The sequence below is a fragment of the Grampus griseus genome, assembly GCF_964374135.1.
Source record: "Grampus griseus genome assembly, chromosome: 16".
Taxonomy (NCBI): domain Eukaryota; kingdom Metazoa; phylum Chordata; class Mammalia; order Artiodactyla; family Delphinidae; genus Grampus; species Grampus griseus.
In genome coordinates, this window is record NC_139010.1 from 49,773,138 (window position 1) to 49,783,443 (window position 10,306).

Consider the following 10,306-nt stretch of genomic DNA (forward strand, 5'->3'; position numbering starts at 1 on the left):
CTCACCATAAACAAATCAAAAAATAAATTAACAAGCTGGGAAAACTATTAACAATTCATCCCAGCAAAAGACTAATCACTCTAAAATATATAATCCCCAGAAATGTTTAAGAAAGAGAACAACAACACAAGAGAAAATGGATAAAGAATACAAACAGTTTATGGGAATAAAGATACAAATAACTTTCAAGCCTATGAAAGAATACATAACCTCACTCATAATAAAAGAATAGTATATTAAAACTACACTGAGGGCTTCCCTGGTGGCGCAGTGGTTGAGAGTCCGCCTGCCGATGCAGGGGACACGGGTTCGTGCCCCGGTCCAGGAGGAACCCACATGCCGCGGAGCGGCTGGGCCCGTGAGCCATGGCCGCTGAGCCTGCGCGTCCGGAGCCTGTGCTCCACAACAGGAGAGGCCACAACAGTGAGAGGCCCGCATACTGCAAAAAACAAAACCAAAAAACCCCAAAACCAACAAAAAAACATGAGGTCCTGGATTAACTTATCACCATCATCGTCATCATCTAGTATAACTGATATCCAATAAACTACACATATTTAAAGTATAAAGTTCAATAAATTTTGACATATGTATACACCTATGAAACCAGTCCCACAACCAAAGGTACTGAACATATTCATCATTCCTAAAAGTTTTCTCGTGCCCCTTAGTGATCCATCTTTGCAGCCACTCTTCCTCCCCCAAACAACTGCAGTCATATGAATTTCTGTCATATGAATTCATTTACATTTCCTGGAATTTTATATACATGGAACCATATAGTACACATTTTTTTGGTCTGGCTTCCTTTACTCAGCATAATTATTTTAAGATTCATCTTTGTTGTTGTATGCATCGAGTTCATTTTTGCTTATTGCTGAGTTGTAGTCCATTGCAGGGAGGCTTTCTTAAACATTTTCTAAAACAAGATTTTCAGAGTTCACAGGAATGAAAGAAAAGTTCACACCAGCTCTGCATGAAGGTATGCAAAATAGACCTCAGCAAAATTTGAAATAAATGCTTCACTCAAGTTCCTACAAATCAGCAGAGCTGTTTATGTTGTGTTTATGCAAATGATTAATGAAGAATATGGATCACAACAATTCCTAAGCAGTGTCCCCTAACTGCATTTCTGCTACTCAGCAGGAGACAGCTCCCAGTGGCTCTGAGGACCCAGAGGGTGGGAGGGAAGCAGAAGGGAAAAGCAGGAAGAGCACGGGTCTTTGAGTTCTAACCCAGCTGTGTGACCCCGGGAAAGTTACTTCCCATCTCTGAGCCTCAGTTTCCTTATTCATAAAATAGGGAAACTGGACAGTGGTGTCTCAGCCTTAGCATTTGTAGAATCTCCGAGCTTGACAGTGTCAGCATGTGAGCTATCCTCCCTAGGCGATGCTGGATCTCAGGCAGATCAAACCCACTGCCAAGCGTGGGTCACTCTTCCTTTTCACCTCATGACAAGGAACTCAAACTGCCTAGTGAAGGGTGACTTCTTTTCAGTTACTGTCCAACTCCAAGGGGCTTCTTCTTTCAAAAGCCTTTTGCGGCCAAATTCCACTTATCCAGCAGGCTGCAGCTCCTGGCTTGGAGCCGGTCCTTGGTACAGAAAGAAGAGCCCTCTCCTGGCGTGTCTCAGATTGACACGACTTCTGACTCCGGCACAAATACTACCGCTCCGGCTACTTCTGCAAACTGCGCTACCCTGGGGCCAGCTTCCTCCACTCCTGGTCCCTCTAAAGCCCGCCTCTCTTCCTATATTCTCCTGAGATTCAGCAGGGCAGCAAGAGCCAGGGCATGCAGAGGACGGGAATACAAGTAACAGAAGGTATGGAGCGCAAGAGGCAGGGGCTGGATGGAGGAAGCCCTCCATCCATGGAGGAGTGTGGTTGTGGCAGAGATGGAGGGAGATGGCAGCCATAGCAGCTTGGTGCCCCCCAGCTGCCGAAGGTCCACATCGTCCCACACCCACTCAGCCACTCGCTGCTCTATCTCATTGGGGCATCCCAGCAGCCTGAGGAAGTAGGCAATGCCAGTTATTATCACTCCAACCTCCACCCATTTCACAGAGAGAGAAACTGATGTTCAGCATGATTCAATGATTTCTCCCCAAACAGAAAATCAGGCAGCTCAACCTCAGGCTCTTCGGCCTCCAAGCCCTGGAGCCTCCCCTCCAGAGACATTTATTGAGCATTGTTCAAGTGCAAGATCCTTGAAGGAATCAAAGATCTGTAAGACATGACCTCTTCTTTCAGAGACCTCTCTCCCCGGCAGAGAAGGCAACTGCTTCGCTGGAAGGCAGAAAGTAAAGTCACGGTAAGAGGCACCAAAGAAACGCTCTAGGCGTGAGAAGGGGAAGCAAGGAAAACCTCGCTTTTCCTCTGGCCCCGGGCAGTTCTGTGCGCTGTGAAGAGAGACAACTTGAGTTTCTCTTCTTGTTTTGAGTAGTGATCAAAAGGAATAGAAAAAAGAAATAAGCAAAAGATATTTAGAAGGAGGAAATGCTCTTGGGCCTTTGTCCAGAGAACTTCTGTTCACACTAACTTCCTTTTATTTTAATGCATTCATTCAATGCAAACCACTTAATGCATCCCAGCTGAAAGGGAGAAAGAGAGAAAAAGACACTGAATGACTGACTTTCTGTTTGGCATCCTAAAAAGGGTTAACTTTGATTATATCTGTGGTGGAAGTAAATTCATTGAATGGGGATGGTTGTTACTTTTTACCTTACACTGTTCTCTAGGTTTGAAATTTTTCCATGACCATGTGTTATTTTTATGTTAAAAGAGAAATCTATGTCTTAGTCTCCACCTCTCTCTCAGCTTGTTTTGCTGCAGGCTTATCATCTCACACTTGCAATTATTACCCTTTTGTAACAACTTCTAACAAAAGAGCTACTATTTACAGTTTTTGCTCTATGTGGGGCAGAGTGCTAAATTCTCTAAATATCCTCCTTATTCCTCACCATAATTCTACAAGTAGGTATTATCACCCTGTTTTTCCAGATGAAGAATCTGAGCCTTAGATGAAGTAATCTGCTCAAACACACAAAGTTCATCAATGGTGGAGGCAGGATTAGAATCCAGGCAGAACTTGCAACGGTCCTAACTGGAATCACCACTACCATTCTCTGCTGCCACTTATCTTCTTCCATCAGATCTGATCACATCACCCCTTTGCTTAAGGTCTGTGGAACTCTCACCCCTGTCCCCCACCATTGCCTAAAGAATACAACCTAAGCTTATTAGCATGTCATTTACAAGTCCAGTTTTCAATTCATCCTCATTATAAATCAACAAATAATAGCAAGGCCTAATGTTCATTTCAAAGCAATTTTCCACACCATCTCCCAAATCCCTGTGACATAGGCAAACGAGCAAGCGGTTCGAAGCAGCTTCAATAGCTTGTCAAGTGGTGAGACAACATGCCTTGACGTTCCTTCCTTGGTCACCCAGTGCTTGGAGCTTCCCACCATGTTTCTGGCATATCCTGTTATTTCATCCCTCTCTGATTTACGTGCTGTTTCTTCTTCCAGGTATGCCCTTTACCCCGCCCAGTGAATGCATACAAATTTTTCATGATTTCTGGTGTTCAAAGGACCTGTCTTTCTTTGGGCTCCCTTAACAACCTGTTAACACACCCCCAGTGTGGCACTAACTACGTTAGATTAGATGCATTTGCTTGCCTGATGCTCCTTCCCAGTAGACTGTGAACTTCTCTAGAACAGAGATTATGGGTTGTGGGCATGGCCTTAGTTAGGAAGCTAGGATAGACTAGTGATGGAAGATGGAATAAATGAAGAAAAACATGATTAATGGCAAATCTGTGTTTCTACTGCTTCCAGGATTCACACAACACTGAACCAGTATTTATCAAGAACGAGGCATAGTACTAGGGGCACAGATGAATGTTAAACAAGACCGAAATAGCAGTGTGTGTGTGTAGTTAGAGAGAGGAGTGTATATATATATATATATATATACATATCCGTATATATACACATATACGTGAATATACATATGTATATATATACATATACACATATATCTGTATATATACATATACATATGCATATTACATACACATATATAATATATGGTAGATGTACGTATATAATGTCTCTATATATGTACACATATATGTCACGTTTGAACATGTATATATATAGTGTATATATATTATGGGTACATATATACATGTATAGGGTGTATAAAGTATGTTTGTACATATATAGTGTTCATACATATACTGTGTATGTTCACATACACATATACTGGGCAAATGCATGTCTGTGTCCGTATAACAGTGTGTGGACATATAGTCTGTACGTGGTAGGTACATAGACAGTGTGTATACATATGTCGTGCACTTATACACATTCACATGGCCTGTGCACGTAGAAGTGCCCACGTGTGCACTGGAATGCAATGCAAGCAGAGATTTAGAGGGTGCACCAGAAGATGGTAGGAAGGATCGTCATTACACACAACATAGATACTTTTTAATAAAATGAGAAGCACCTTGAGGCTGGCCTCCCTGCTGAGGAGAGCGTGCAGCCACTGAAGGAAGGAGAAACAGCTGGAGAATTGGGAAGGAAAACAACATAGAGAAGCGTCACTAAAACCAAGCAAGAACCACATTCTAAGAGGCTGGTGAGCAGAAACAAATACCTTAAAAACAAAGCCAAGGGGCTTCCCTGGTGGCGCAGTGGTTGAGAGTCCGCCTGCCGATGCAGGGGTCACGGGTTCGTGCCCCGGTCCGGGAAGATCCCACATGCTGTGGAGAAGCTGGGCCCGTGAGCCGTGGCCGCTGGGCCTGCGCGTCTGGAGCCTGTGCTCTGCAACGGGAGAGGCCACAACAGTGAGAGGCCCGCGTACTGCAAAAAAAAAAAAAAAAAAAAAGCCAAGGAAATGGAAAATCAAGGGTGGGAAATCGTTGGATTTGATCATTAGGAAGATAGCAGTGAATAGGGAGTGAAAGTCTCAGGAAGAGGTGGGAGTGGGATGACTCAGAGGTGAGGAAACAGAATCAGACAAACACAGACCTCTGGCTCTTTCCAACACTTTTTTTGGTTCCCTGTAGACAGGAGAGCTCAAACATCTGTGTGGACAGAAGATTACGATCCTGGTACAGTCCTGGAGCTCACATCGTGAAGCATCATTTGTAGCAAACACAAATACAGTCCAGACCTCCAACCCACCTAGCACTCACACAGAGTAGCTCAAAATCTCTCACAACAGCTCTAGGAGGTAGGTTCTATAATTAACTACATTTTACAGATGAGGAAGCCAAGCACAGAGAGGTTAAGTAACTTGTCCAGAGTCACTCAGTTTGTTAAGTCCCAAGTCAAGTTTCCCCCCACACCCCTCCCGGGGCAATCTGGCTTCAGCATGTGTACTCTTCCCTGATGTGCAACGAGGGTACAGAAAACAGAGCCTCTGACCTGCTTCATGCTTTCCCAAGCCCTGCTGAGATTAATCTGGCTTTCTCCCCTGCCAAGCAGAGGCTTTGAATTCATGGCGGACGCTGTGTTTGACAGGGGAGGAATAGCAGAGGGAGGCCATTTGTTGGTGTTGCAGGGTTTGTAGCTCACTGGCAGTTGTGAAGATTACCATAAGCGCCACCCAAAGACAGGTACAGTATACACTACAAGACCTAAGTTCAAGAACCAGCTCCAAATCCTAGTACTTTATCATCTGGAGCAAGTCACTTGACCGGTGCAGATACCAAGTCTCCATCCATATCATGAAAAAATAATGATAATTATTTTTTATATTATATTATTATATATATTTTTTATATTATATTATTATATACATTATATTAAAATATATTATTTTTATATTATTTTAATTATAATAATAATTAAAATTTAAAAAATAATAACTATTCTACATCCCTTAGAGTGTAAGGAACAAGTGAAACAATGTGAGAAAATTCATGCAAATGTGCATTATTTCGTTATTATCATTGTTCTTCTTCTCTCAAAACTATCCAAGAAATTGCTCATCCTCTTCACCCCCCTAGTTCCACCCCCCAAGGTATCAGAAACTGCTAAGACATCCAATTCTGAGAAAGTGTTCTGAACCCAAGTAATTTCCACGTGTACAATTTGTCCTAAATGGGAAATTCCCTTACACAGTGAGGCATTATGACCCATTTCAAAAATTCTCTGGGAGGGAGCTGTAACAAATTGTCATTATCCAAGATTTGCAGACTGCTTTTGCATGCCTAAAGCTGCTCAAAGCAACTAATAGTATATATTCTACCCCAGCCTGTTCATCCCCCTTTTCTTTCTCTGCTCACCGTTTGGCTCATGATAATAACACACTACCTCCAGTGAGGCATTTTCCCCTCACTACCTGCGCTTGCGAATTTCACTTTTTATTCTTGATATAATCTTTAAGTCCCAGCATGGTCCTGCTGCGGACAGAGGAGGAGGTGACTTCAGCAGAAGCCAAGAGGGCACGCCCATTGGGAGGGAATGTGAGAAAATCAGAGGGGCAGCCAGGCACTCTGATTGCATCTTGCAAAGGTTTGGAGCACTGCAACATATTTCTAGGGAGGTTCATTTGGCAGAGTATGGATATCAAGTCTTTAGATGGATTTTTTTCATCTTTAAACAAGATAGTTTGGTGCATATATTATGAGCCTAGAATTCCATGCAAAGCTGCCTCTCTTTAGATCTTCTGTCTAAAGTGTCTTGATTTTTTACCTTTACCCTATCTATCTAAACGGTGTTCCAAAGATAAAATTAAAACAATTATGCAGCAGCAGAATGGGGTACATGATGGGTGACAGGTGTGCAGTCAGTTATAGGCACATTTACTGTCACAAGTAATCTATGAGAACATCTGGGACACAATCAATCTCCTTTTGCAAGTGAGGAACTAGGGATCTAGGGCCAAATTTCACTTTTTTCTTTCTTTGAGAAACGAGTATGCAGTTTGCATGTAAGTCTTCATAAAGAAAAGTGAACATACAAAAATCTCAGATTGTAGAGACAATGTGTGATGGTCATTTGTATTAGATGGCTTTATGAAAAGGGGGGGGCTCACTCATAATCCCTCCCCTACCTATCAGCCCCTTTAAAGCACACACTTGACTTACCCGTTTTGCAAAGCAAGGCACTTCACTAATTCTACTCATCCCCCAACACCGCCCTTTCCCCCCCAAATAATGCAATGGTGGCCCAGTGTTAATCTCTCTGTAAAACTTTACAGAGTAAGTTTTATCAGTTTTCTGTTACACAGAAATCAACTAAAACACATCCAGAACAACAGTGTTTTTCCCTCTGTGAAATCTCTAGACCCAAACCAACAAACAGATCCCTTCTCTGACCTCCTTTCCTACAAGCTTCCCCTCCCCCAAACCTGCCACCACCAGATTCCTCTTTCCACAGCTGGGCTGACGCAGACTCTGAAGAGCACCTGCCATCCCAGCTCCCTGTTCTCATTCCAGTTTCTATCAGTCAAAATGCCAGTGAAAATGCCAGAAGCCAGTACTTGTTTGGTTTATGTCCTTTTTTAACTTTTTTTCAAACATAAATAACGTTTCCTTCGATATAAATATACAGCTCTATGAAAACAAAGAAAAAAGGCACAATAATCTTAGTCACTGTCCAGCAGGAACATGTTTCATTGTTTACAGAGTCACAGATCAGATTCTCCATAAAAATATATATTTTAGCCTAGTTCTAGGACACCTTCAAACAGAGTAAAACTCCTTGTTCTTCAAACAAACCCTTTCAGAGATTATTTAAATACGCCAGTGATTTTGGATACTTTGTACCCAGATATCAAGGCTATTGAAGTGAGCTGAAATTCCACATCAAGAATATAATTGTTGATATACAAACATTACATAAATTACTAGATTGTGAAAAATACATCAGATTTTCTCTGTAAGTTTCCAGCAAATAAAACAAAAAAGCAACCTCAAGGGCGTCTCTCCCGATTCAAGGGTGAAATGCACAACGTCTGAGGTACACCCACCCCTCACCACAGCACACACTACTACGCCGGGAGGGGTGCCTGCATGTCACTTGGCGCGAGCAGACCGCAGAGTTCCCAGTATTTTGTCCCAGTGTGTGAAGTAAGGGGCGAAGTTGCAGGTAAACTGGGAGTGATGCAGGTCGTGGTGTTCCACGCCCCCATACCACCCGAAAGGTACCAGTTTGTGCGTGGACCAGGGGAAGTCGTAGCCCGAGTGGTCCTCCACCGACAGCCAGATGTTGACCACGTGGAAGGTCAGGACAGTGAGCGGGTGGCACTGGAGCAGCAAGACGTTCATCATGTCAAAGAAACCCAAGGATAACAGCTCCCCGACGCTCATGTATTGCGTGGCCAGCGCGAACGGGGCCGAGTTCTGGTGGTGCATCTTGTGGAAGGTCCGGTACAGCCAGGGCACCTTGTGGTGCAGCACGTGCCACACGAAGAACTCGGTGTCGAAGAGCAGCAGGCAGAGCACGACGTGGCGGACCAGCTGGAGCAGCTCGGGGGCTTCGGGGGGCAGGAGGGCTGGGCTGGCCGCCCAGTGCAGCAGTGTCATGGGGAACACGAACACCACGTGCTGGTAGAGCGTCTGCCCCAGACAGGGCAGCTGCTGCCAAGCCGACGGCGAGAAGTCCGGGTGGATCTTGTAGCGCCGTAGCGCGGGCACCCAGGGGCACAGGACGTCCAGCACCACGAAGGGCAGGCAGAAGCCCACGTAGGTGGTGATGGAGAAGAAGACGGGGAAGAAGGGCGACTGGATGAGGGCCTCCCAGGTCCTGAGGCGGTCCCAGAGGGGCTGCAAGAACAGCTGGCCGGAGCTGCAGAGGACGTGGAGCTCGGAGCCGTTGCGGCTGCTCATGATGAGCTGGTGTCTGGCTGCGGCTGCCGCTCGGGTCCTACCGACTTTTCTTAGGGCTTTCGGCCCCGCCCCGAGTGATGTCAGCCGCCGTTTTTCTCCCCTTCCCGGCTTCGGGGAGCTTGCATAATTAAATAATCCAACAGAGTTGTGCTTAGTTGCTATAAATACTCATCTACAGCTGCATTTAATCGGCATTCATGTATGCAGTTACGCAACGGCACGCAGTACTTTCTACGCATGCAAGATTACGTTCTGATTTTCTAATTGACGTACAATTTACACACGATACCATGCACAGATCTTCAGTGTAGAGTTTCTACGAGTTCTGACAACTCAATTCATGGATCATCACCATTCCCAAACAAGATGAAGAATATTTCCATCATCACCGGAAAGAGCTCCTTTGCAACCAGTGCAGAATTACTTGTGTTTTTTCATGCATACGTAAAATTGCATCTATGTGTTTTAATAAAGATACAAGTGTAACTGCATTAAAAAACAAAAAATTTTAAAAGCCACGTACCTTTCATATTTCGGATCTTTTCTTTCTGCTCTCGCCGTATTGATCTAACCAGCAGTGATCAGCAAACTACCCTTTTGCAGTTAACCGCGGGTCTTGAGCGGCGCGCGGCGGCGAGCAGCGCAGGAAATCAGATTGGCGGGACGGGAACCTCCTCCAGTTTCAGTGTCTCCGGTGAGGAGCTATGCCCGCCAGCTCGCGGACTGCTCCAGATCCCACCTCACGCAGACTCCCCCGGAGGAGCCCCCAAACCTGGCGGGCGGGTCGTCCCTTCGCGGCGCGCCGGGGTCGCCCAGACCAGCGACGGGAACCTGGAGGCACGGAGGGATGAGAGGGGACCGCGACTGTTATCCTTCACTTTACAAAAAAAGAGAAAAAAGTAAGTCAAGGGCTGGATTTAACATCCAGAGCCTGCCCAGATCTGGCTAAAAGCCGCTGCATCTCAATTTGGGGTGGAAGCAGTGAAATCAGTAAACCACCCACTTTGAGAATCAAGGGAGTATTTTTGCATTCTGGAAGCCTCAGGGGAGGCTGTTGATTGAACAGATGATGTCACGCCCTCCCTACCTTTCCCTTGCTGGCTTCGCGAAGCCAACTTGCCCCACGTCCTTGACGCCTATTCCCCCAAACCATCCCAGGCTCAGAGAGCCCACCGGCGAGGCCACGCTCACCTCTGCGTTTCTCCACCATCAGCTGGAGTCGACTGGCCTGGACTGAGCCTGAGGAAGTCGGTACTAAGAGAGCTGTGCTGGGTCGGGGGCAGGGGGTGACCCCAGAACTTGCACGAAAAGCAACCTCCGCGTTTGACCCGGGGGCCAGACACAAGGGGCGCCTAGAGGATAGAAGTTTGGGACGGAAACTTCGAAGCCAGGGATCGCTCCCAACCCTAGCTTTGCCTCTTCTTGCCTCACAGACAATGAGGATGGGGCCAGCGCCTCT

General features: G+C 45.5%; 1 protein-coding gene across 1 annotated transcript; it reads right to left on the reverse strand.

Moving 5' to 3' along the window:
- Positions 1-7,292: 7,292 nt before the first annotated feature.
- CH25H (cholesterol 25-hydroxylase) lies at positions 7,293-8,847 on the reverse strand (the record flags this gene model as incomplete). Its single annotated transcript, XM_082674089.1, has 1 exon — positions 7,293-8,847. One exon carries the CDS (start codon positions 8,845-8,847, stop codon positions 8,035-8,037), a length of 813 nt encoding a protein of 270 aa, XP_082530215.1. The 3' UTR covers positions 7,293-8,034.
- Between the last annotated feature and the right edge of the window lie 1,459 nt (positions 8,848-10,306).